Below are 27,763 nucleotides of genomic sequence, written 5' to 3'. Positions count from 1 at the left end.
CAACATAACGCCCCCTCCATCCTCCTTTCACCGTTTCATCGTCTCTGTTTTATATTAAAAATATACACATGTGTGAAATACAGTAACCAGCCGGCCAGTCTTACGCGCCCCCACGCGGTCATGCTTACGCACTTGCGCATTTGATGAGGTGTAGCGCGGTAGTCATCCCAGGTTTTCCGCGCTGAGTCAAATCCTGACTCCTTCTCGGAGATTTCCACGAATCCTGTCTACCTACCGAGTTGATTGTTTTACGTGCCTTTGCGTTAAGCATATAGTCACTTTTGCCGTCGTCTGCAGACTTGGATCGCGGGAGTCCAGACTGTTGTCGAGTGTGCGTAACTTGGCACCGCCGGGAAGGACCTCCTCCATCTTCACTGCTGCAGCGCCGTGACGACTTTTTATCGACCAATATGACAATCTTAACTGGATTTGTGAGTTGATAGCGAGCTTAAAGGTATGTGGCTGCATTATTCTTTATCCTGCTTACAATAATTGTGCTTTGTCAAGTGGAAAACGGGCAGATGTTTAAGACAGCGTCTTTGTCAAAGCTCACACTGAACGCAACGCATAGGACAGGACGAGGAAACTGAAAACACCCTGTTACTAACGCACATTAACCAGTAAGGACATTTAAACTATAATACAGTGTCAACACCGACTTCTGAATAGGACAAATAAATGCAATCATTGGCACACTTGTAACTAATAACTATACTCGTAAGAGAGTGGAGTCATTCTCTTGTTAACTAGTATTTCTTCCTAAGATATGTTGATATACAGTTTTATATTGTTTGCATCATTGCATATATATGTATATACAGCCTATAACTTTCGTTTTGATGTGTAGGTTATTTCCTTTCCGGATCTAGAGCAACTTTTAAGACTTAAAGTTGCACGGTTATGACGTTTATCTCATAAGAATCAGGCAAAACCTGTTTGCGATGACAATAGAAAAGTTGTCTATTGAAAATTCCGGCAAGGAGCTGAACGTCAGAGCCTCTTCACTGTAGGAAGTGTGGAATATGCAACAGGAATCATAGAAGTACTACTTCCTTCCTTCCTGCAACTTTCCCTTTTCCTGCCTCAGGTGCGAGCGCGCTTTGCAAATGAGGATATTTTACTGTGGGCTTCAAACAGCAACATATTTACTGCAGGTGTTTTGCATCACTGTGAGCCTCTTTCACAGTTTATCTCCTCATATGAAAAAAAAAAAAAAACTGTTTCCGTGAGGTCTGTGTTCATTTGGCACACACGCAGGAATGAGTCCTCTGCATGGTGCCTATTGTGTCCCGCAGAACCAGGGCAGCGCAGTGAACTGGCACTTCCAAAACCCTGGATCCCTGTCGCTCAGTACGTGACTGATGCTGTGAATACACAGACGCTGTACGTGCTCGGGGTCCCTGCAGTTATTGCACGCTTTGGTGAACAGCTGAGAACAAGACTCAGTGACAGTGACCTGCCATTGCCAGCACGCACACACATGCCCACGCATCCACGATGCAAATTCATGCGTCCAGCCATCATACACAGAACTGCTAAGAATAGTCCGTCTGCTGCCACATCGTCTGCAAAGGCTTGTATTGCACTAGTGTGTGCTGTAAAACACAATATTTGCTTAGTCATATTCAGAAAAACTCACATGCACACACATTTTTTTTCTATAAGCTTGGCCTTCTTATCATGAAATGTGTGGCCGAGCACACTTCCCCTTGCCCCTGCCAAAATGCAAAATACTTTACTGATACTACTGATATTTGTAAAAGATGTTTTGAGGTTTAAGTAACACATCCTGTGAAGAAGCGGCGCCTTCTTCAGAGAACTTGAGTCCAAAATCGATCCTTTTTCTACTTATTTGACTGAAAATAAAAGTATCACTGTCTAACCTGCATTTTGCATTTCTTTGTTTCAGACTCTAACTGCATCAGTTTCTTTCTTTTTTCTTCTGAGGTGTTCCCCTGACTTCAAGTTCACATCTTTCCGGATATTTACTCATCCTACAGCACAATGGCATCTAACATAATTGTGAGTATGCGTAGGTGACCATGCAGAGTCAAGCCTAGACAGACATGGAAAGATTCCAGTTGGGTTTAATCATGGCAAAGATCTTTCCACAAAAGGCCTCATAATATCAGATGTCCACCGGAAGACGGAATGTGACTCATCATTTCAAAGCCCCCCCCAAGAAAAAGAAAGTATTATCCATATGTCAACACTGAGGTCATGTTCATCACCATTGCTCAACTCAACTCAACTTAATCTTTATTTATATAGCACAGTTTAAAACAACCGAGTTGACCAAAGTGCTGTACAGTTAAAAACCGCTGAATAAAAGGCATATATTAACAAAGATAAAATAAATATAACACGATGAGTACACAATACAAGAATACAAAAAAATTAAAATATGTTTGAAATAAAATTTTGCCAAAATCAACTAAAACTAATCAAAAGCCAGGGAGAAAAAATATTTTTTTAAAGCTGATTTAAAAACCTCAAGTTATCGTGCAGATTGAACATGAAACAGCAGGTTATTTCAATTCAATTCAATTCAATTTTATTTATATACCGTCTATTTCAACAGAAGTTGTCTCTAGACGCTTTCCAGAGACCCAGAACATGACCCCCGAGCAATTATGACATAAACATAACATAAACAATTCCAGAGTCTCGGAGCGTCGCAAACGCTCATCACCTTTGGTCTTCAGTCGTGTTTTGGGGGCGACCCGTAGCAGCTGATTAGAGGATCTCAATGACCTGACAGGCTTGATGGTATTGAGGAGCTCAGTCAGACAATCGGGGTCTAGTCCATTAAGAACTTTAAAAACAATCAATACAATTTTTAAATCTATTCTAAAAGCAACAGGGAGCCAGTGCAGCGCAGCTAGGACAGGGGTACATTGCTGCCGTATGATAAAGCTATTTGCTTCCTTTAGGAACAGTTATATTTTAATTTGGCAATGGCAAAAAACAAAAATGCAATTTCTAAAGCTGTTAATCTATTAATCTAAGCAATCAAAGATGAATATCGGGAAAAGGAGGAAGCCAGGGATGATTACAAGTTAATGACCTCCAGGAATGAATGTATTTGAACTGATAAACTGCAAAACTTTTAATATCAAGAAGCAGCGATAACCTGCGATAAACAACGTTGGGAATGTCTCAGGTGATTATGAAATTCCAGTGGATGTAATCAGCAACAAGACGGATGTCCAGGCTGACAGCTGAATGAGCCGACCGGAACGCTGAAATGAGTGATGCACCTCATCTCTGCTCCCTCTGTGCACACTGATTGTGTCGTTCCTGACGGATATTTGATAAACTGTTATGACTGGTCCGGCTCGTGCAAGGCCATGGCAGAGCGAGTTTTGACGTGAACAAAGTGCAAGGGGAGAAATTAGCTCTCAGCATTATCTTGCTCCAAGGCTGGAGTCGAATCATAAGCTTAAAACGACAGTTGGCATGCTCAGCAAAAACGTATTTCTACTCTAGCTTGGCACTTAGGTTTTACTTTCACTCGTGCATCAAGTGTCATTAACGTCAACTGATATTCTCACACTGGTTCCTTCTGATATTTTAAGCTGAAAGTTTAATGGAAGACAATAAAACCATGGGAGGAGATGGTGAACCCGATATGGCGCTCTTAAAAGGACAGAACTGGGAAGTACAACATGAACCTTATTTAGCTTTCCAATTTATTCTGCAAGTTGAAAATAATAATGACAGAACAGAGTAAACACAGCTGGTAGGTGACCTCTGAACCCGAGGATTTCAGAGCGGGGGCGTGACGGGTGTCAGAGCCGGACTTCTCAGTCATCACTAGGGATGGGCGGTATGGACTAAAAAAATTAAAACGATAATTTCTGGCATTTATCCCGATAACGATAAAAATGACGATTAAAAAAATACCAATTCAACTCCACCTTTTTAACTATAAATCTATCACCACATTCAGTCTTTGGAGCCCCCAAAACACTGCTCTAAAAGAATACTAAATGCTTCTAAATGTCATCAATGGGAATCTTTCTTTCTTTCTTTCTTTCTTTCTTTCTTTCTTTCTTTCTTTCTTTCTTTCTTTCTTTCTTTCTTTCTTTCTTTCTTTCTTTCTTTCTTTCTTTCTTTCTTTCTTTCTGGCTAATTTCTTTCTTTCAGGCTAATATCTTTCTTTCTTTCTGGCTCATTTCCTTCCTTCCTTCCTTCCTTCCTTCCTTCCTTCCTTCCTTCCTTCCTTCCTTCCTTCCTTCCTTCCTTCCTTCCTTCCTTCCTTCCTTCCTTCCTTCCTTCCTTCCTTCCTTCCTTCCTTCCTTCCTACCAAACGTTGTGCGTGGATTTAACGCAGAACCATAAATCAGCTTTACACAAAAACGTCATCAACGGGAATTTATCGTTTTTACCGTGAGATGACAAATTCTTACCGTGGGGAATTTTTTTGACGGTATATCGTGAACGGTAAAATATTGCCCATTCCTAGTCATCACTGCACAAATCTACAGCGAACCTACTTGAGTTTTTGTCTGTGTTTTCATCGTCGGCTTCACAGTGAAACTGAACAGAAAAAACTTTGCGTCACAGGTGGAACAGCAGTTCTCTCACAAATACACCGTGACCGTGGTGAAAGCCGAGAATGTCACCAAAGGAGCGCTGGGTGACCTGCGTGAGTCTTTACATTTCTGTCTACATTGTTTTTGACCTCCAAGGTTGTTTTTTTTTGTATTCACATTTGTGTAAAAAAGTGATATTAATGCATTTTTCGGCTCCTTTTCTGACTTGACGTCAGCTGTTTCGTAACACAGCATATGTGTGTGTTTTAGTGGATACTCCAGATCCATACGTGGAGCTGTTCATCCCGACGGCTCCGGAGAGCAGGAAGAAAACCAAGCACATCGACAACAACATCAACCCAAAATGGGACGAGACCTTTCATTTCATATTAGACCCCAATCAGCAGAATGTCCTGGAGGTGAGATCATCCGATAGACGGGTCCGATCCAGCACTGGATTTATGCAGTCAGGCATAAATCCACATAAACACACTTCACCGTCTCTAACTCGGCATTATGTAACACGCTTGCATCACCTCTAGAAGGTAGCGCCGCGATGACTCATGTTGCTCGGGGTCATCCGAGGAAATATTTGATAAACTGAAACTTTCTCCTGTTTACACTGATTTTTATTTAACTTTTTGCTAAAACTTTTTTTAAACATTTGTAGTTCAGATAAACTGAGATCCATGTCAGTTTAACCATAAACGGCTTCTGTTTATTCCAATCAGTTAACATTAATGGATGCCAATTACGTGATGGATGAGACACTCGGGACGGCGTCCTTCGACATCACCAAGCTCAAAGTGGGCCAGACAAAGATGGAAACCTTCCTCATTGGCAAAGTAAACTTTTTGTTATTATATCCACATGTTGCGAGGGATGATTACGTTAAATCTTGTAACAACTTGCTCTAAATTCTTGTAAAAGCCCCGTCTTTAGCAAAGATAAAAAAGTAAATATCGTTAAAGGATTTGTGCTTTTTGGTGAACTGTACAGTTAAGAAATTATTTAGAAATGATGTACAAAAAAATTCATTTTCTCACCAGATTGGGTTTTGTTTGCTGAGTTTGTGTTTGTCTGCTGCAGCAAAGTAATTGCATATTATTTATTTTGACAGGCAACCAAAATATACTTAGAGATGTCGCTGGAGATCTGGTATGTATTAAAAATCAAATTTAATTAGTATGATGTAGCTTCACTGCAGCATATATAACAAAAGCAGCATGAAAGGCTGTAGAAACTGTGTGAACAGATCTTTCAGAGGCTTTAAATGCATTAAAATGCTGCTTATTCAACTTCGAGGCAGCATGGTTCAGTAACAACAGGATAATTCAGGCGTCTAAAGCATATGAATAGTCATTTTCATACTATCATTGCAAACAGGTTAGAAGAGAGAAGTGTCGAAAGAGCTTGAAGTAATTTTTAGTCATCCGGAGAAGGCAGTAAAGATTTGATAGTTTGTCTTTAGATCTGTGATTCACACCATTTTATCTGCCCCGGAGACTAGCTTAAACATTATCGCTCGCGTTTTGAACCCCAGCTAATCATACTCTCCAAGTGCCTCTCAGCAGATAACATCAAGCATGAGTTATCGCCGGTCTTTCCTGTCATCTGTGTCCGCAGCACAAACCTGGACCTGAGGTTCAGCCTCGCTCTGTGTGGCAAAGAGAAGCAGTTCAGACAAACTCGCAGCGAGAGAGTGATGCTGGGCATTAAGAAGCTGCTAGACATGGAGAAGCCTCGCTTCCTCCCCAGCTCTCCAGAGGAGGTACGTTGAAAAAAAAATGAAGCAATAAGCCATATTTGTAAGTGTATTAGTGTATTAATTACAATTGTGATGCTAATTTCACATGGCAGATGTCATTGGCTCTTTCAGTTGACAATTTGAAACAGTCAAAATGAATTTAACTGGTGTGAAAAGGGCTTGTGGAAGTTGGTCCCAGTCAATCTGGATCTTTTTAACACTGTGCACATTGTAGCTGCACAGTTGCATAAGACACAGTGCTTCACAAACACCATGACTGCCATTATCTTCAGCACGAAGCCTAGAAAAAGGGAAATGACAGCAATCTCACAGAATTTGTTGCTCGTTAATTGTAGTTTTGGTTTCATGTTTGGCGGAGGCATAAACCAGCACCTTATCAGCTTCGTCTCTCTGCAAGAAAGCAATCGTCATAGTTGACTAAGAGAATCACAATTGTGGTGTAAATGTGGGATCTGCCTCATGAAATCTAACTGCTACATTCACATTTCTCTCATTATGATGACCTTGATCCGAACTCAGGACGGCCTGCTGCTTACCAAAACCAAAACGCTGCTACGTGCTTCCACTGCTGTCGCTCAGAGATGACTGTTTCAAAAGCTAAGCCACCCAGTGCCGCGAGGGATTTTTCCCTGTGATTCTAACCTTGCTGTTTCAAATGCTCGGCCATTCCTGGATCTCATCATTTTACATTTAACTCATACACTTTTGCCTACCGTGCAGTGTTTTTCACCCCCTTTGTCATGGCAAGGTATGGCAGCCGCCACACTTTGGCTTCAAGGGAAAATGTAAATGTTTGTTTTTTAAATTCATTTATGGAATTACTCTGTGTCTATTTGTATTGATTATTCTATTACTTAATACATATAGAATAACTACAAATGCAAATCAGAACATGATCGATTTCACTAGTTATTATACACTGCAAAAACTCAAAATCTTAACAAGAATATTTGTCTTATTTCTAGTTAAAAAAAATCTCATTACATTTAAGACAAGATTCAAAAACAACCATTTTCACCTGTTTCAAGTAGATTTTCACTTAAAATAAGTAGAAAAATCTGCCAGTGGAACAAGATTTTTTTTGCTTGTAATGAGAAGATAAATGTTGTCCCACTGGCAGATTTTTCTACTTATTTCAAGTGAAAATTTACTTGAAACAGGTGAAAATGGTCAAATAACAAGTTATTTTTCTGGTGATGACTCTTGTTTTAAGTGTAATGAGATTTTTTGACTAAAAATGAGACATTTTAACTAGAAATAAGACAAATATTCCTGGTAAGATTTTGAGTTTTTGCAGTGAGCGAGACTGCATTTGAAAAAGTTCCAATTTTCTTGACCACACAGATAAACTACATAAACTTCTGTGATGAGTATTTGCTGGACGTGTTGATTGATACTGTAGTTAAGTTCTGTGACTCGTAACCTTGCCATACCTTAGCTTTCACTGAATTGATGCCACTGCCCTTTGTCAGGGTGTGAAGCACGTGACCTTGTTGAGGAGTCCAGATATTCAGAGTTCAGGCTTTGATGTGAATTTTCTCTGTTAATTTCCCCATAATGTGCAGCTGTTGCCTGAGTTTATATTCGACCACACAAAGCTGTATATAAGAATTAAGGATATAGCATGCATGCCTATTGCTCTTTGTTTTAACACACATTCACCTTATCAATGGCTCTAGTGAAGGCTTTAAAAACGCTCAAAGAAAAACAGCTCAGAGCATTTAATTCTGTTGCCTTTAGGCATTGTAATCAGGCTTGCAGCAGACCTGCTGACTTTTCACAAACTGTGTTCTTAGATCAGAAAAACACTTTGACATTTTTCACACCGGGAAGCAAACTGTGAGCCTGGCCATAAGCTGCTTGTTGCGCCAGCGTGGTTTTGGCCAGACACCCCAGGGACCCGCGGTAATCTCCGGCCGGGCCCCGTTCTGTCTTTACTGCAGCAGAAGCTGCAGGGGAACGTGATATCCATTTCCCGCCCTGCACTGCGAATGCGAACCCTCAACAAACCAGCGTTGCATAACAAAAAAATGATGAAATACTTGAAAATTTTGGAGGCAAAAATGAGAGAATCCAGCAAAGATGTGATGCAACAGCGCCTGGCGTTCTCAGGCTGCAGAACCTCAAGGGGGAAGTTACTAAAGCTGTAAGAGTGAACCGGCCTGTGAGAATTGCAACTTCTCTACTATGTAATGGTGTGATTAAGCGCGTATGTGTCTGCGTTTCTTCTTCCTGTAATGACTAATGATGTGTGTCTGTTGTCTTGCAGGTGCCAGTGATAGCCATAGCAGGGTCAGGTGGGGGGTTTCGTGCCATGGTCGGCTTCTCCGGCGTCATGAAGGCCCTTTATGAGTCCGGGGTCTTGGACTGTGCCACATATGTAGCTGGTCTCTCGGGATCCACATGGTCTGTTTTATTTTCTTTCATCTATCTCTTTATCTCCTGCCTTTCTTTTGACTCCTCTGTGTCTGTAATCACTTGGAAGCCATATATTAATACCTTGAAAAGAAAATTATCTAAAACAATAGCTATATTATATAAAATGAAAGGTATTATAAATAAAAAATCATTACAAACACTATACAGATCCCTACTACTCCCATACCTTACCTTTTGTGTGGAAGTGTGGGGGAATACATATAAATCAATAATCCAACCCATTTATATTTTACAAAAAAAAGCAATTAGAATTGTAAACTTGGCTGATTATCTTGCACCAACAAACCCATTTTTCATTCAAAACAATACACTTAAATTCCAAGACATAGTTAATCTGAACACCACTGTGATTATATACAAGGCTTACAACGATTTACTTCCGGGCTGCATGCAGGAACTGTTCAAGTCAAGAGAGGGCAAACATGACCTCAGGGGAACAGCAATGTTTGACACAACAGCAATAAGAACAAATACAAAGGGCAGATGCATATCTGTTTTAGGAGTAAAGCTGTGGAACTCATTACACAACGACATTAAACTAGCAAACTCAATAAAAGCATACAAGATATTATTCAAAGCAAAGGTAATGGACACATATATAGAAACACAATAAGCAAACAAAGAACAATGTACACATGCATGAGATGAAATGACAACCTAAATTTTGTCGGTCATCTTTTCACTTTCTGTTTTCAGAGCTATCATTATTATTATTATCATTATTATTGCTATTATTATTAATATTACTATTATTATTATCATCATCGTCATTATTGTTATTATTACTATTATTATTATTTTGTGTAGGCTTATGATACTTCATTTGTTCTTTTTGTATATTCTATTCTGTTAAAAGGTGGGCAAGATAAGCTTTATGTTTCAAGCCCACACCTTTTTGGTCAAAATAATCACAATGTTGACCAGGGAAAAACCTGTGTTATCTTGTTTGTTGATTTTTATGTCTGTGATTGACCGAAATAAATATTAACTAACTAACTAACTAACTTTTTAAGAATCTTTTTATCTTCATCTTTGTCATTTCTTAATATACTTAGCTACATTTCTGTCTTTCTCTTTCTGTCTGTCCCTCCTTTGATGTTGCCTGTCCCTGCAACTTTTCCTGCATTTCTCTATGAAGTTGCCACCAAGCAAGTACCTCCTGGCTTTTTTCAGTCCTCAAGTATTGAAGCTTCTGCATAAATCATTTCAATAGCAGCGTGATATTGTTTAAGCCGGCACTAGGTGATTTAACAGCATTTCACGCTTGGACTGAGAGGTGGACAACGCTACATCTACCCTTCCTCTTTATCGCTGCAGGTACATGTCCACTCTCTACTCGCACCCCGACTTTCCAAACAAGGGGCCGGATGTCATCAACAACGAGTTGATGAAGAGAGTTAGTAGCAACCCACTGAGGCTGCTGTTGCCCCAGCACATCACCAACTACATCCAGGCCCTGTGGACCAAGAAGGCCGCCGGGCAGCCGGTTACCTTCACCGACATCTTCGGCATGCTCATAGGAGAGACGCTTCTACCGGCGGTAGGAGCCGCTTTTGTCTTCGTCTAATTCCTCCTCTCAACTTCATCTTTCTTTTTCTTCCCTTTTCTTTTTTACTGACAATAAACGTGAAATTGAGTTTGTGCACGCTGTAATTCCTGCGTCACGTCTCTTCCCCATCGTTTCTTTCTGACTCCTAAATGTGTCAGAAGATTGCTGTGAGCCAATTTCTGACTCAAGGTGTCTTCTCTCCCCACAGAGGATGCATATTAAGCTAAGTGACATACAGGATAAAATAAACCAGGCCCAGAGTCCTCTTCCTCTCTTCACCTGTCTGCATGTCAAGCCAGATGTTTCTGAGCTCATGTTTGCAGGTATGTTCCTTTTTGTTTTATTAAAATGTGTTGCATTTCTCTCTTTTTTTAAAATCTTTGTTAAAAAAGTCGGCCTGTGTAAAGATTGGTTACAGATGACCAGATCAAATCTAAAATATACGGTACTCTCATAGTGCTGTGCTGCTGACACAAGGACAGATGTGGCATCTAACGGTGGTTCAGGGGCTGCAGATAGCGGTTTGGTTCGATCGAGCAGCAAAATAATGTGCACAAGCTCATGAGTTAGTGCCATGCAATACTTCCTCATTGCTGTGTGGCCTCAACAGCAACGTCTCACCAGGCTTTAGTTGCGAAATATTTCTAGTAATCTTGGACGTATCCCTTTAAATACGCTGTTTTTAGGTTAAGTGAAGTGTTTTGTGCCCTGTAACAGCCTGATCGGAGGTGCAGGTCAGACACCCACAGCCTCCAGATGAAATGAAATTACTAATAATATTAATTTTCTGCAGCCCAAGCTTTTCCTTTTCTTATCTTTAACATAGTCAAAGATCTTAAGTATGGATTAAATGTTTGTAAGACGTTCATGGAGGACGGGGCCCGATGACTTTGGTAATCCTGGACTTTTGTTTTAGCGCCATAATGTTACTCAACTAAGATGGTCATGATGTAAAGAATGATACATTTTGTCAGTCAGCATTTTAGCAACGCTGACGTTAGGGGAGTGGTAGCCTTGCGGTTACAGGGGTGGACTTGGGTCTGCAGTGCAGGGTCAGTTCCCAGGACAGCACCTGAGGGGAACCACTTTGGGCCCTGTAGCACCTTATAATGTAATCATTTCCTGAAAATGTAATAAAATTTGCACTTAACTCAATAAAAATTGGAATAAAGCCCAATAATGTAATAACTTCACCAATAATGTAATAAAATATCCTGACGGATATTGTAATAACATTTTTACCAATAATGTAATACCTTATTACGTTATTGGGAATTCATTACATGGTACTCAAAGTCTGCAATTTAACCCAATAGTCATTCAGGTGTTTCAAATCCAGCGTATATAACATTCTTAGATACTTAAAACACAAAATGTAGAACTCTGGACTGAAAATGAACATATATATTACATTATTTGTCAAGTATTACATTATCAGTTTTGGAAAAAAAAAATTACCCACCTGAAAATGTAATAAATTCCCAATAAATAACGTAATAAGGTATTACATTATTGGTAAAAATGTTATTACAATATCAGTCAGGATATTTTATTACATTATTGGGTTTTATTACATTTTCGAATGAGTTAAGTGCAAATTTTATTACATTTTCAGGAAATTATTACATTATAGGGTGCTACAGGCCCAAGCAAGGTTCTTAACCCAAATTGGTCCACAAAAATGGCAGCCCACTGCTCCTAGTGTAACTAGTGGTGAGTTAAAAGCAGGAGACTCATTTTAGTGATTATGATTACGAATAAGTTCACCAGCTCCAGCCTTTAATGTTGCAGCTGAGCACCTCTTAGCTGGCATCACTGAGAGAAAACCTCCCTAGTATTTTACACTGAAGTTCTAGTAATCAGAAGATTCCTGGATATGTTATAGTGAGTCCTTTTCATGTCATTGAAATGTCCACCTGCAGACTGGGTGGAGTTCAGCCCATACGAGATCGGGATGGCCAAGTACGGCACCTTCATGACGCCCGACTTGTTCGGAAGCAAGTTCTTCATGGGCACCGCCGTGAAGAAGTACGAAGAGAACCCTCTCCATTTTCTGATGGGTGAGACCGACATTTGCAATAACAGAACTCAACACCGGGCCAGACCTTCTCCGGACATGCTGATAAACGTGTTTTTTTGGTGTGTTAGGTGTGTGGGGAAGTGCCTTCTCGATTCTGTTCAACAGAGTGCTGGGAGTCAAGGACACAGCTGGCGGAAGCACCATGGAGGAGGAGTTAGGTAATACTTCTCTGTTCTCTCCTTGGGTTTGGTTTGACCCGTAACATTGTTACTTGAGCTGGTTTCCCATGGTAAGCAAAGCAAAGCTACCAGTAGCAGCGATTTTATTGTTATTAGGACTAATATCTATCCCGTGGTCAGTCCAGGAGGTAGAAAACTTTCCATGGCTTGGTTGTGGATGAAAGACAGTTGGGTTGCTATGGTGACGATATGCCTACGACCTGTGATGGGTCATATTAGGCTTTACCTTGCAACGTTCATGTGCTGAAGATGTGAGCAATGGCTCTTTGATGATGATAGCTTTAATTAATCCAGTAAAGTAAAGCAAAGCAAAGTGATCTCAACACAAAGATGCATTCAAGAACCTTGATGGGAATAGTAGATCGCCACTTTTCTCTTTTCTTCCACCACTTTAAAGTCTTCGAATCTTTTCTTTCTTCAAATTTAAAAACCCTGAGAAACATGCTGGACACTAAAATTACTTTTTAGTCGGGATGGGAATTGATAAGATTTTTACGATTCCAATTCCATTTTCGATTCTGCTTAACGATTCGGTTCTTAATCGATTCCTTTATTGATACTCGTTTGGAAAAGAAAGAAAACAATGAAGCAAATGATGCTAATATGATAGGAAGTGTTAGTTAGTTAATTAGTTACCTGCAGTATTATTAGCCAAGGACACGCTAACGTTGCTGCCTCCCCTTAACAAAATACTCACTTGGGAAATATTGCAAATTGCCCTGTTGTCGTCTTTTTTACTGAAATGTAACCAGAGTTTCGAGGGTTCGTATCAGTCGGGCGTTATCTTTACTATTGACTTGCGTAGCAACGTGCGTGGTGACGTCATTCGTGCCCACTGGAATCGAAAAGGGAATCGTTTGGTAAATTTGCACGAACTGTTCTTGATTCCCATCCCTACTTTTTAGTGGATTTGTCTTTGACTGAGCTGATATACAAACTTACAGCCTTATTCATCGTAAGATCTCGAGACAAAAATGTAAAATCAGACAAATCAAAAGAGAAAAGTCATCAGATTACTTCAATATCCATCAAGTATCCTTAGTTGAGCAGGAAGGTGAAAATGTTAGTTTCAATTCTTTGTTTTTTCTTTTTTTAGTTGAGAAGATTATTTCAGACTTATATAATGTCCCTCCCACATATATGTTAGTTTATAGTAGATATTATTGAACCAGTGTGCCGCTTTTTGCAGTCCATCTAGAATCAATCCTGCAAAAGAACTTGAAATCTGTCTTTAAGTCATGAGAGCTTTTGTATTTGTTAAGTAGTTTCTTGGCAGATATCGTCTTTTTTTTTTTTTGTTAATTGCTGATGACTTAACTTCCACGGTAAGACGTTCCACTGACGCTGACAGTAAGTCATAACAGATCTTTTTGTCGCGTATCATATCTTAGACTTTGCTCACACCTTTGAAAGCAGACAGCATTTACTTTCACACAGTGTGTCCTTGTGTGTGTGTGTGTGTGTGTGTGTGTGTGCTTCTGCAGTTGGGTGTGTGTGTGTTTGTATGTTAAAGAAGCAGTTGACAGATAGCTTCCTGACATTTCATCAAGTTGTTTATTTTGTGAATACTTTTGTGTGTGGTGACCTTTACTCATCTCTGACAATGTGTTGCACAAAAGTCTGAGGCTGTCTCTCCGCCCAGTTCAGGAACCGTATAATTATCTCAGGTGCTTTCCATCATTGATAAACAGCTGATGAAAATGTGATAACTTAATACTTAACTGACAACAAAACAAAGAAAAAAGCAGCTTTGATGCTGAGAATTAGATAAGATTCCTTTGAAACAGGATTTAAATGACTTTTTCTTACAGAGAACATCAAACCCCAGCACATCGTCGGAGAAGACAGCCTTGACAACGACGATGAGCCACGCAAAGGTGAGCCAAGGCTCATTGTGCAGGAACCGTGTTCCAACAGATACGTATATATAATATATGTCAACTTAAACGCTGTCAGAAACCCTTTTTTATCACGCTGATGCGGTTCAGTGAAAGTTGATGCTTTAATGTGTTAAAAAAATGTGTGATAATGTTTTCCATTTGCATCTGGTGGTTTGACACAGCTGCATCAGAGCAGGTGCTGTGGTCACGCCATGAAAACACACTGGTCAACAAAGTGTCCCCTCCTATTTTAGTGCTCTTCTAATTATTTACAAAAACAGTCATCTTTATCGTCCTTTTTTTCACAGCTGAATTCTTGAAAACAAACATATATATTATATATTATTATATACATATAATATTTTCCATCTGAAAACTTTACTTGGGTTTATGAGGAAAATCGTACGGATGAAAAAAGACGGATAAGGTCTCTAAAGCTGTTCTCTCTGATGCAGAGTAAAATGTATACCTGGAAGAAGGGGTGGGCGATATGGCTAAAATATCGAATCACGATCACGATTTAAAAAAAATAAAATCACGATTTCAATTTTATCATCTTAAATTGAAAAAATAAAAACAGACAACACTTGTATGAGGGTGATAATTTAAAGAGACTACTAAAATTGGGTATAGAGCTGTCCGACACGTTATTAAAAACTTGGATAGCAGTGCTACATTCTGTTCAGTATTCCAACTTTCTAGAAAATCTTTCCTTCAAGCTCATTAAAGGGAAAGATTTAATTTAACTCTGACAGCTGAATTAACTTTAAACCTTCGGCTGAATTTTTACCAATACATCTTTTTTTTTTTAAAGTATTTGTGGCTGGGCAGCTCCTACCACAGGCATTTGAACGCCTCATTTTTGTACCGTCATTAACGGTACCATATCCTTTGCGAAATAAAAGGTAACAGCTTCTGTTACCTCTTTCCATCGCTTGCTTGACTCGTCTAATGCCCGTTCATGTTGTCTGTTTTGGTCTCATGCTAGCTGCGTTGCCGCTGGGCCCCTCGCTGTTTGGGCTCTCACAATACTGCTTGGGGTTCTTCCTCTTCAGGGGATTAAACAGAATCGTTGTGTTATAGTTTCCGTGCAAACTTTGCATATTACATTTGCTTGAGCTCGATCACTTGCAGAAAATTCAAACCTATTCCATATAATTGAGGTGGAATTTTTTTTTTGCGACCAACTCCGTTTGGCTTTCAGCCATCGCTCTCCATGCGCTACCGCTACACACACAAACAAGGACGCAGGCAGGAAAGCGTGTCGGTCAGGTTGACGACGTCGATACGTCTCGTGAGTCGGTGCATCAGCCTATAACTGCAATTTATAGAATGTGTCCTAGACGATCCCACGATCTCTGCAGTTTGAAAGATCGTCTTCACGTTGTAATCCTTCACGATCTAATATGGTCATATCGCCCACCCCTACCTGGAAGTGACGTTTTCCCAGTCTTATTCATAAATAGCAACTCAACATTTAAAATAAACGTATATATATATATATATATATATATATATATATATATATATATATATATATATATATATATATATATATATATATATATATTATATATATATATATATATATATATATATATATATATATATATATATATATATATATAGTATATTAAAAAGGCATATACCTGTCTCAGAAAATTAGAATATTGTGATAAAGTCTTTTATTTTCTGTAATGCAATTAAAAAAACAAAAATGTCATACATTCTGGATTCATTACAAATCAACTGAAATATTGCAAGCCTTTTATTATTTTAATAATGCTGATTATGGCTTACAGTTTAAGATTAAGATTCCCAGAATATTCAAATTTTTTGAGATAGGATATTTGAGTTTTCTTAAGCTGTAAGCCATGATCATCAATATTAAAATAATAAAAGGCTTGCAATATTTCAGTTGATTTGTAATGAATCCAGAATGTATGACATTTTTGCATTACAGAAAATAAAGGACTTTATCACAATATTCTAATTTTCTGAGACAGTCCTGTATATGCCTTAGGTTTTTACCAACTTGGTAGTAACTATTATTATATATGCAGACAAAAAAAATAAAACAAATGTTGATCAGTGCTGCACGCCACTCAGGATGAACTTTGGCCTATTCCACCAAACAGAACCGGTCTAACTCCAGGGTGCTGGTGGATTTCCTCACAGATGGCTCATTTCAGCAATTATCTTTCCCATCGCTGAAAACAGTTGTGTTATACTACTGTGTTTACATTTCTTGTCATTACATTCGACTGTATTTTAACTTGTGCATTTGGTGCTCAGCTGGAACGGAAAACCAGGAGGCAGAGGAAGACTATAACCGCACCGCTCAGGCCAGCTGGGTTCAACGGATGTTCACCTCACTCTTCAGTGAATCTTCCTTGTTCAACACGAGAGAGGGCCGGGCTGGGAAGGTACAGTACCTGGAGTCGCAGTCTGCACTTCAACACTGTGTTATATAATGCTGCATCTTCCCTCCTCTAAATGGAGGATTTTTAGTGCCAAAATTAAATAAATAAATACATCATTAATTAATTAAAATGGGAATGAAATATATCATTCATTCATTAAATGTGTCATTAATTAATTAAAATTGGAATGAAATATGTGAGTGAAACTGACAGTTTGACATTTCATGATTCACACGCAGCAACTCGAAATCATTAATTAAATGTGTCATTAATTAATTAAATACTGAAATAATAAAAACAAAATTTACTTAAAATGAATTGTATTTTAATTAATTCATTAATTTCATTAATGAATGATATATTTCATTTCCATTTTAATTAATTAATATTTATTTATTTATTTAATTTTGGCACTAAAAATCCTCCATACCTCTAAAAACCTCTCTCCAACATTTCACCAGGTGCATAACTTCATGCTGGGCCTGAACCTGAACACCAGCATGCCCTTCTCCCCGCTCACTGACTTACCATACCATGCTCCCCCACCAGAAGAGGAGGTGGATGCTGTAACAGGCAAGCGGGATAATTCTCAGTCTCAGTACTCAGCTGAACAGTTTGAACAGGAAGTGAAAACAAGGAAAGGGCAGGATCTTTTTACCTATTTTGGGCTTGAGGGATTTTATTTCCTCTTTCTTGATTACTCCATTGATATCTTTTAAGAAACTATATCCAGTCAGTATTTGAACTGTCACTAAAATATGCAGAAGTACAGTACAGTAGATGAAAAAAAGTGTGTTTGCACATGTGGATCTACATTTGATCTCAGTAAATTTCCTGTATCATTTTTTTTTTTTCTGTGTCTGAACCCTTCAACCCTTTTAACGCATTAGACATCCCTTTATCATCATTTGTTGTCTCAGTGAGGAGGCTGGCATGCGGGTCATGTGAGAGGTTCTTTTGTGACTTTATATTGTGGTTTAGCGGTCACAGAGACTTAACATGAAAGGGCCCCCATCTCCCTCAGACATCAAACAGCCAGTAGATAAGATCAATTTGAAAAATTATGTTGTATTAACTTGACAAGCACTGACTAAAATAAGTTAATGGCTCAGGTTGGACCAAGGCCAAAACAACAAATAATCAAAAATAAATAAACCAAAAGATAATTACTTAACCCCTAACTAAACGAGAGAAAACTAGAATGAAAAAAAAATGGCAGCCCAACCCCTACACACTGTAAAACTTCCACCACGGTTAATATCAACATCACAAGCGGCTGGTTGAGAGAGGATGGAGCTCCAAGAGGCCGGTCCTCTCTGAGTACTGGAGCATAGGCCTGTGTTGAAAAAATCGATTTCCCAATTCTAAATCGATTCTCATATTAATTCCTAAAAATCGATTCATATGTCAAAAGATCGATTTTTTTTATTTTTGGGGTTTTTTTTTGTTTTTGTTTTTTTTTAGTTTATTTATTTATGTATTTTCTTTTTTCATCATTACATTACAACTTTTGGTTATTTTTTTTGTTTATCCCCAAAAAAGGAATGTTTTGTTGGACACGAGAATAACTGGTGCCATGTTTTTGCCTTTAAATATGTTTAAAGGTATGAAAACATTAAAGTGTTAGGTTATAATTGCATACATTGTCTATATTTCATTACTTTATATACTGTCTTGGGGTTACATTTGCAAAAAATGCTAAGAACCAAATGCTCAAAAATTAAAAACGAAAATAGACCGAAAATGGAACAAATAAAAACAGAATGTGGGAAAAAATAAAACCGATTTCATCCGTCTCTGTTTCCTCCCTGGATCTGTTTGGTAATTCTGACCCACATGATGTTTCTGAAAGCAGTTCTATCAGCATTCTGGGAGCTGATTGGTCCTTACAGCATCATTAGCTGCAATACTTGCTGTTTAATCTCAATATAATACTAGTAGTAATATTTTGCATAACTACAATCATATAATTCATGCAACAGCTCAAAAAACAGTTTTAATAACACTAACCCAAATCAATATTAGAATCGAATCGAATCAGATCAAATCAAATCTTGATAATCGATTCTGAATCTTAAGAATCGGAATCGAATCGATTCTTAACATTTGAATCGATCCCCAGCCCTACTGGAGCACCTCGCTAACCCCAGTCCTGCATCTGCACACTGCAATTTGCACAAGTCATTTACAAGATTGCACATGACCATTGTTTCAATTGCTTGACTAGGTTCAGACAAAATACACACTTTTATCATTAAGGATCACACTTCTCCATTCTGCAGTAAGCCACTTGCATTTTTTTTTTTTGATATTTTCCTTCCATGGAGAGTATGTCACCTGTAAGTAACATCTTGTTTCAACGACGACATTGAAGATATAGCCTGTTATGTTTTCCTTTCCAATTAAGTATGTTTGGGTGGGATGCAAATGGTTGCATATGTAAAAAAACTACGTTGAGTTGTTGCTATCGAGTAAAATAAGCGCTCATTTTCATGGCCGTGTTTTTTCCCACATTAACATCTGAGGAAATAAAAAGTAATTTCCAAATGATTCATTACGTCCACATAGAACCAGTAAAAGTAGTGTAGAGCAATTCTCTGGTGGACCTGCGAAGCCGTGAGGACAATTAGGTCATTGTTTAACCGTCCACATTTCCTCTAACTCTGTCAGCCGCTGTTCTCATGAAATACAGATCTTAATAAGCGATAATAAGCGCTGCGACTTTCAGTAAGGACAATGGTGTGACACATCGGCTTGTCGTTATACAGACAGAATGAGCAAGCTTTCTGGTGTGAAAATCGTCTGATTACGTGTTGCTTTCTCAGATCCGGATGAGTTTGATCGCATCTACGAGCCTCTGGACGTGAAGAGCAAGAAGATCCATGTAGTGGACAGCGGCCTGACCTACAATCTCCCCTACCCCCTCATCCTGCGGCCGCAGCGCGGCGTCGACCTCATCATCTCCTTTGACTTTTCTGCTCGACCGAGCGACTCCAGTCCGCCGTTCAAGGTCTGAATCGTAATGATTTCTCCCATCACATGGTACGAGAAATGATTTGTGTATTCAGGGAATCAAAGGGAAGATTCCCTCTGTGTGTGTGTGTTTTTTGGCCTCAGGAGCTTCTGTTGGCAGAAAAATGGGCCAGGATGAACAAGCTCCCGTTCCCCAAGATCGACCCCAAGGTGTTTGACCGCGAGGGCCTGAAGGAGTGCTACGTCTTCAAACCGAGGAAGGGAGAAAAGAACTGCCCCACCGTCATCCACTTTGTCCTGGTCAACATCAACTTCCGGCAGTTCAAAGCCCCCGGTGAGCATCTGCCAGTTGAAAGACGTGACACAATCGCTTCACTGTTACGGCTTATGAGGCATTTATTTTCCTGGATTTGCATGTTGGAATTCAAACGCATTCAGTCATCAGCTGGTAGTGCTTCATGTGTTTCCAAAAAGTTCGCCTCCCAGGAAACATCTGTTCGGGATCACTGTGGGGGTTTAGTTTGAAGTGCTGCCTGTAAGCGCGTGTACATGCAAAAGCTGCGCCACGGCGTGTTTGGTGCTGTGGGATCTGCTCAAGTGAAATATAGTTCCTGAAGGCACCGAGTGCTGGTAAGAGATGTCTCGCTCCGGCTGGGAAGCTCTGGGTATAAACAGGACATAAATCAGGCAGATTTCCACTGCTGCATCTTTACGTTCTGTAGGTCATCTGGCCACATGCAGTCTAAGGGAAATAAACCTTAAATGGGCTTGCTGCATTTTCTTCCTGCCGTGACGCCTTCCTGCACGCGGGGTTTCCTCTCATCACTTCTCTGTTGCGCTAACAGCAAAGTCAGCTTCAAGGTTAAAGTTCACTCCGGAAAGGCAGGGAATTCCTCAGGAGGTCACATAATTACTAAATTACGACGGAGTATTAGGGCCAAACTAAGACCAAAAAAAATGGAAATTATGAGAATAAAGTCATAATAATATGAGAATAAAGTCGTAAAATTACGAGAATAAAGTCATAATATTACCAGAATAAAGTCGTAATATTTTGAGAATAAAGTCGTAATATTAAATATATTATAAATATATAAATATAACTTCACAAGATGCTCAATATTCCTCATTTTAACAGAGGGAGAAGACTGCTCTTCCTGTTAGAGGTCTCATAAATTATATTCTCATAAATTACGACTTTATTCTCGTAATATTACGAATTTATTCTCGTAATATTACGACTTTATTCTCGTAATGTTACGACTTTATTCTCATAATATTACGACTTTATTCTATTACGACTTTATTCTCGCAACATTATGACTTTATTCTCATAATTTTACGACTTTATTCTCATTATATTATGACTTTATTCTCGTAATTTCTTTTTTTTTTATTTGTCTTAGTTTGGCCCTAATACTCCGTTGTACTAAATAAAGTAAATCAGAAAAATTAGAAATGCAAGTATTTGTCTTTTCATTGATTTTAAACTGCAGAAGGCTGATTAAGTGTTAAACCCATTGAAATGAAATGTGATGCGTGAGCCTTCCCCTTTAGAGCTGGATTACATTCACATGGATTTACTAAGAAATTCACGAGAACGGTAGATGCATCTCAGGAAATGTATTTACCCAAAAGCTCTCGTGGTGGATCTGGCTCTTTGTGAAGAAGTAACAAACATTGATCCACTTCTTGAAGGGATATTTAGCACATGTTAGCATCTGTCTTTAAGGTTCATGAAGGAGAAGTTTGTCACAGTAATTCTTACTTGTTCCTGTGTTCAGTTCCACTTTTTTTCTCAGCAGTTCATTCAACTTTGTCTCTCCAAACATTCATTTTCTAAACTGGTAAATAAGACTTATTCAAAAGTATATACTTATGTTGGAGCAACAGGATGAGCTCATTTGGTTGATGATGATTGTTGGATAAGTTAGATTTAAAAAATTAACTTGGTGTGGTCCAGAACTTTTTTTTTTTTTCAACTTTCTTGTCTTATTTGCAAATCTATTTCCAGGCGTTCCCAGAGAGACGGAGAAGGACAAGGATGTGGCAGATTTTGACATCTTTGACGACCCCGAGACGCCTTTCTCCACTTTCAACTTCCAGTACTCCAACGAGGCGTTCACCCGACTTCACGACCTCATGGAGTTCAACACCCTCAACAATCTCGAGGTCAGTCTGGTGATTTTGTAAGACTGCCATAAGTGAAATCTCCGCAATCCAGAAACAGCAAGACACAAGGTCAATCCCGCCAGTCGGTGTTGAAGGGAGTAGGTCTCACGGGTCATTAAGTCCCTGAAGGGTTATTCATCCTTACACTGAAGTGATCTCACTTCATTCTAACAGTGGTTTGCCGTAATTCCACCTTCAATCAGTGTTGTCAGACGGGAAGTTTTTCATTTTTGCATTTTTGTTGTGCAATATCAAAAATTTCTGATTTGAAAAGCTGTTTTCGAACCAGATGGGATCCGTTCTGACTTGTGTGTAGCAGGCGTGTGAGGTCAAACTGACTTTCTAACAGTGAGTCACTTCCCTGCTGAGCCAGGATCCGGGCACGTTGTAAGAAATTCGACTTCCCTGGACCGTTAACTGAACCCGGCGCTCCGCACGCGGTAACGAGCACATCACGCAAAAAAAAACACGTGACAGTGGCGGTCAAACATAACGCGTGCAAGTGACTCAAACGACGATTCTCTGCATAGCATCTCTGAAACAAAGATTTGAGGTAAAATTTTCATGGTGGATTCAGAAATTATCATTTCAGGTCTTCGACTTTATTTGTTATATGAGGGATGCAGAGAATAATAAAATAATAAAACATTCTAAACATTTCATTTTCCCTTACTCTAGTATTTACGTTGCTTTTATTTTAAACGTGGCTAACTACACTGGTAACTGTAGCCACAAAAAAAGGAAGAAAAAAAAACCAACAACCATGAAATAAAATATAGATCATCAGGGTCAACAGGGTCAACACTTCAAATGAGTCTGAGGCCTCAAATGAGTCTGCCAAACTTCTAGAAATGGGTTCATGACATGCCTTCTCGACAATATTTATTGGAAAGAAGAGAAAAAACCCAGAAAGATTATCGTGCTGATTTTCAGTAACACGTATTCATCGTTTTGAATCATTGAACCACTGAATATATGCCACATAGTCATATTATGGCACAGCTACAACACTGACTGCTGTGTCTTATTGAAATTAAATCAAAACTATAAAATAGATGAATTGTTCCAGATGTTGAAAAGATAGCCAGTTTTCACTTTAGTGCCTATCTGCAGCTGAAGCCTTGTATTATCAAACCAGGTTGCAGGTTTTCTTTTTTTTTAATTAATATATCTCCGAAGAGATAAATCAATATCAATTTGTTAGAGTTGTCACCCCTGCTCTGGGCAAAATTTCACAAGATCTGCCCACCTTCCAAAGAATCTTGCATTAATTATCAGTAGCAATGTTTGTTGAGGTCGAATCATTATGTTATGAAATATGAAGCGTGACTTTGGATCGCACGCACATTTTATTGGCACATAACTGTTAAGCAGAAGATGAACAAATGGCTGCAGTTTGGTTTTCCACAGCTCGGGTGCTGAGGGGAGCCACGTCATTACGTCACTGCAAACATCAGTTATGTTGCTGCCTTTGCATTGGCGCGAAAGTTAAAGTAACAGCAATGTATTTGCTCTGATACGGACTTGGTCGGCGTAGCTCCCTCCTTGGACCATATCGCTAAAAGACAGGTTGTCTCCTCCTCAGACCACTGCCGTCTCTCAGTCTTGCTATTGCCGTTGGTCTTAATAACTCTGCCCCCTCCACTTACGTAAGCAATTCTTTCCTCTAGTTCAGTGTCTCCCAACCTGGGGTCCGGGCCCCCCCTGGGGGGGCGCGAAACTTTGTCTGCTTTGAGGATATGCAGTTGTAAAAATTATATTTACACATGTTAAATAAATACAAAATCATAATAACACACCTAATGGAATACAGTAATCCAAGTCTGTATAAAACCACTTAGAAATATATTTTGGTCATTTTAAAATACTAAGTTATTGATCAGGATAAAAACTTAAAAACGTATTATTATATCATTATTCAACATTTAATCATACTACTACTCCGACAGGTTGTTAAAGGAAAAATGTCAAAAAATGTTGCTCTCATATTAAAAGAGACATTTTTCAGAAATATTTTTATGTCCTTGCAATTATTTTTTGTGTGTATTTTATACATTGGTGACACAGTACAGGGTAAACCAAAGAGAAATGTATCAAAAAAACATAATTAATGTTAATTTTTTCAATTAAAGGTTTGTAACGAATAACTTTACTCTTTTGCTGCTAGTACGTACGGGTCGGGGGGCCCGGCTGGTCTTAGACACAAGTAGGGGGGGCTTTTTCTGGCCTGGAGCGAGTTCTTTGTCAGTGGGAACAAAAAGCTCGGTTCCAAACTCAACACTGGCCCAGAACCAGCACTGGCTCAGAACCAGCCCTGGAACCGGTTTGGTGGAAAAGAGCCCGTTTGGTTCGCCAGATCAGAGGAAATTTTGACTGCCCATGGACTTTTGCAAAGACTGCAATCCTTACAAATACATGAGGTTTGCAGCAGCTTCCCCACTTGGACCTCTGACAACGTGAACTATTTCAGAGGAGTGGTGTCGTCACTGCTACTTGGGCCAGGAGACCGAGTGGGCGGATATTACCGACAGACATGAGATTAGTGCACTTGTGAGGTTCAGTCGGTGCATGAGAAGCTTACAGATGTTTCAAAAGCCCGTTCTTACGTTGCTCTGTTGGAGCAGGTCGGGGGCAGCACTCACCGCTAACATGTGGAAAAAGTTTATCCAACTCGTTCGCGTATCAGCCGATGCTATTACCAGCTGCGGCCGCGCATGTGTGTCAGCACATGTGTGTGTGATTATGGCGAAATATTCTCCAGGGTCGTCGGAGCAGGAACCTCACACATGTTTTTAATATCGTAGTGAGAGTTCAGCGGTTTGTCTTTCCGTCTGCAGACGGATTTTAAATACAGTCATGTCTCTGTACGAGGGATGTTTTATATTAACTGTATTTAGAGAGTTGGCTCGTGTATGCAGCATAATTTTTAACAACAACAGTATGTTGCAGTATGTTTTAGTTGCATTTTGGGTTTAATCCCTGCATTTGTCCCCTGCAGGTTATCAAAGAGGCCATCAAGGACTGCATTGTGTCGCGAAAGGAGAACCCCTCAGGCCGCTCCCGGCCCCTCTCCCTCGCCATCCCCAAAAAGAAGTTCCTCAAAAGAGATTGCAGCTCAGAATCCTTCACTCACCTCGGAAATGATCACCAATAGCTCGGAGCTGAGACTGGATAAGAAGACTAACCCCAAACTTTTCTGTGATTGTTGTCGATCGAGCCTTAAACTTCTCATCTTCGGAAAGTGGTCTCATCTTGATATCTGATATTAAATTATGTTTTCTTTTTCTTTTTTCTTCAATTAAATTCTGGATTATAAGTGTTTTATGTAGGGATTTTGTAAAGGAATTGTATTAAGAAGCTTTTTTTCATCTGGTTTTAAGTGGATGAATGTGAGTACTGGAAAAAACGCCAACTCTGAACTGACCTTGGACAGGTCTAAGCTGGTTGTGAGAAATCAACCCTGGCTCATTATCTCTATTTCCATGTTATTTCCTCATTTATTTCCATTTAATTTCATCATTCCCCTTCACCATGCCCTGAGGTATCATGCAGCTTGTCATCTGCGGTCCCAAAAAACCATATCCCGTATCTCTCTTGAATTTTTTCACGCTCCCTGGAACAAAGCTGCATTTGCACCTTTTCAGCAAATTTGTGTGCAGCCACGTCGTTTTGCAAATTTATCTTTCGAGTGCTACGAATCCCCCCCCTCTGAAATGCCTCGCCTCTGCTTTATCTCTTCGTGAGCCGGCCTGTTGCCTAAACTTAATAAGAAACCACAGTCCATGCAAATCACTTTTCCTTTCGTTCTTTTTTTTTTTTTTTCTACCTGGAAGAGCTTGTCTAAACACGAAATCCTGTTTGGAAACAGCGATAAGGAGCTCATAACATTTAGTCATGTTTGATGGTAACTCCTAAACATGGCAAGTGCACCCCCTCTGGATACCTCAAACATCTGAATGATGTTTACCCACCTACGGAGAGGGAGCGCTCCCCGCTCCTCCTGAAGGGAGTGTCTCATTAAATCCACCATTTTGGAAAAACAAAACTCGATGCCATGGAAACGGCCCCAGCTTCTTCTCCGTTTCCCTTTTATAAGCTTTCTCAGCGCGAAGGACAAAGGTGTGTTTATTATTATGGCAGGGCCGTTCCTTGAGCCGTTTCCTCCTCCAGCCAACCGATCTGTCAGAGTCTGACCCCTAAGATAATGCAGGGGGAGGCAGAGGCTGGGTGGAGCGGGTTATATGGTTACAAGAGCCGGTCACAGCGGCGTTTAGTGGCTCTCGATGGTACCCAGTGGAATTTTACACACTACACCTACACCTGCAGCGATACAGTCCTGGAATCTGAGACACACTACACCTACACATGTAGGGGCCCAAAGGCTGCACACACGGAGTCATGGAATTTCGCTCCGAAACACTTCCGAGAACTCCCATCTCATGTTTCATCCGTGCTCGTTTGGGAACTAACCGAGAACTAACAAAGATCAGAAGTTTTGTCTGATCTGCCTTTTATGGAAAGTTTTCAGCTCGGTTTCTGCTGTTTGTCTTTTCATGCTGTCTGTAGTTCTCTTTTACGCATTCTTCAGAAACGTGGGACGTTTTTGGGTAAAGCATTAGCTCATTTGATTATGTAGACCTGTGTGAGAAGGTCAAGAGCGTTTTTCATGACTGTACATTAACTTTACAAGAGCGGACAGTGCAGAAGTGGTGGTTTTACTTTAGAAAAATGAAAAATGACGATATTAGTTACTGAACCCCACAGCTGTTGCTGAGTGAATTTTGTTTTGGGACAAAGCCAAGCTAAAGGTCTCCCATTGTAGCTTTTTTTTAACCTCCAAGGCAACATTTTAATCATAAAACCTTTTCAACTGATGCTTGGATTCTTGTTTGGAGACGTCTGCTTATTTATCAAGCTGTTACAGAGCATCTTGCACAAAGCACAAAACACCATTTAGGCATTTTAATGAGCAAAGGTTGATATTTTATCGATATACTGTATTTATTCTTGTATTGCTCTTTTTATCTTGACTCCTAAAGGAAACAGGCAATTTTTTCTGACTAATTCCCTCGTCTAAAGGAACATTTTTGTTTCTATATAAAACAAACAACAAAAATGCTGCTAAAAGCTTCAAGTGTTCATTAAATTTACGCTTTGGTCACTTACTTGATCTGCTAACGGTGGCGGTCTGCGAAGTGGGATTTTAGAGTTTTATTGTTTTGTTGAAATTTAGATGTCTGGAAGGAGAGCTGGTGAAGAAACGAGTAGAACTGCGTATCTCTTCACATTGTCGTTATTTTCACACTGTTAGGCATTAGTCACTGCTGGCTGCTGCGGCGGAGATATGCAGCACATGTATCTCAGTATACTACAGACTTTGTTTTTATTTTAAGACTAATAAAGGTGTAAATTTCAACATAGTCTATAGGGTTCTACCTGCAATATAAAAACAAGTATTGCTCATTTTTTGAGAACGTTTTAGCAACTTAATCAGCTTACTTTCTGGCTTTTTTCTTTTTTCCTAAGGTTACTGCTGCATTTACAGAGTGAGCTGTAGTTGTTATTATTTTTTTCTTTAAATACATATTTCATTTTTTGTATTTTGACAATGTTTACAAGTTACAAGATTAAAGGTCTGTTCTTGGGATTTTGAGATGTACACGTCTATTAACTCCTCCTGTGACAATTAACTGTATCATAACTGGCAAAACATTATGTACATCTATTGTTTGTTTTTAGGTAAATAAAGAAATAATATTTTA

At 39.3% G+C, this 27,763-nt stretch overlaps 1 protein-coding gene across 3 annotated transcripts; it reads left to right on the top strand.

Annotated features, from left to right (window-relative positions):
• The first annotated feature begins 125 nt into the window (after positions 1-125).
• Positions 126-27,763, top strand: pla2g4ab (phospholipase A2, group IVAb (cytosolic, calcium-dependent)). Of its 3 annotated transcripts, none has more exons than XM_061738759.1 (19): positions 126-454; positions 1,948-2,022; positions 4,570-4,651; positions 4,809-4,957; positions 5,270-5,383; positions 5,659-5,696; positions 6,165-6,309; positions 8,576-8,712; positions 10,063-10,285; positions 10,503-10,617; positions 12,217-12,354; positions 12,443-12,532; positions 14,365-14,430; positions 16,729-16,859; positions 17,318-17,429; positions 19,682-19,866; positions 19,974-20,163; positions 21,844-22,001; positions 25,000-27,763. In XM_061738759.1, exons 2-19 carry the CDS (start codon positions 2,005-2,007, stop codon positions 25,153-25,155), a joined length of 2,247 nt encoding a protein of 748 aa, XP_061594743.1. In that variant the 5' UTR covers positions 126-454; positions 1,948-2,004; the 3' UTR covers positions 25,156-27,763. The 3 variants fall into 3 exon arrangements, with proteins under 3 accessions (XP_061594743.1, XP_061594744.1, XP_061594745.1); XM_061738760.1 differs by having other exon boundaries at positions 1,926-2,022; XM_061738761.1 differs by having other exon boundaries at positions 1,910-2,022.

Source organism: Cololabis saira, chromosome 13 (assembly GCF_033807715.1).
Source record: "Cololabis saira isolate AMF1-May2022 chromosome 13, fColSai1.1, whole genome shotgun sequence".
Classification (NCBI taxonomy): Eukaryota; Metazoa; Chordata; class Actinopteri; order Beloniformes; family Belonidae; genus Cololabis; species Cololabis saira.
The sequence above is the reverse complement of the archived record's forward strand: the minus strand, read 5'-3'. Positions and strand labels throughout refer to the sequence as shown.

Excerpts from the sequence above, each read along its gene's own strand:
- pla2g4ab (XM_061738759.1), top strand. Across the intron at positions 4,958-5,269 it reads ATCAGCAGAATGTCCTGGAG|TTAACATTAATGGATGCCAA; the intron begins GTGAGATCATCC and ends TATTCCAATCAG. Across the intron at positions 17,430-19,681 it reads GGAGGTGGATGCTGTAACAG|ATCCGGATGAGTTTGATCGC; the intron begins GCAAGCGGGATA and ends TTGCTTTCTCAG.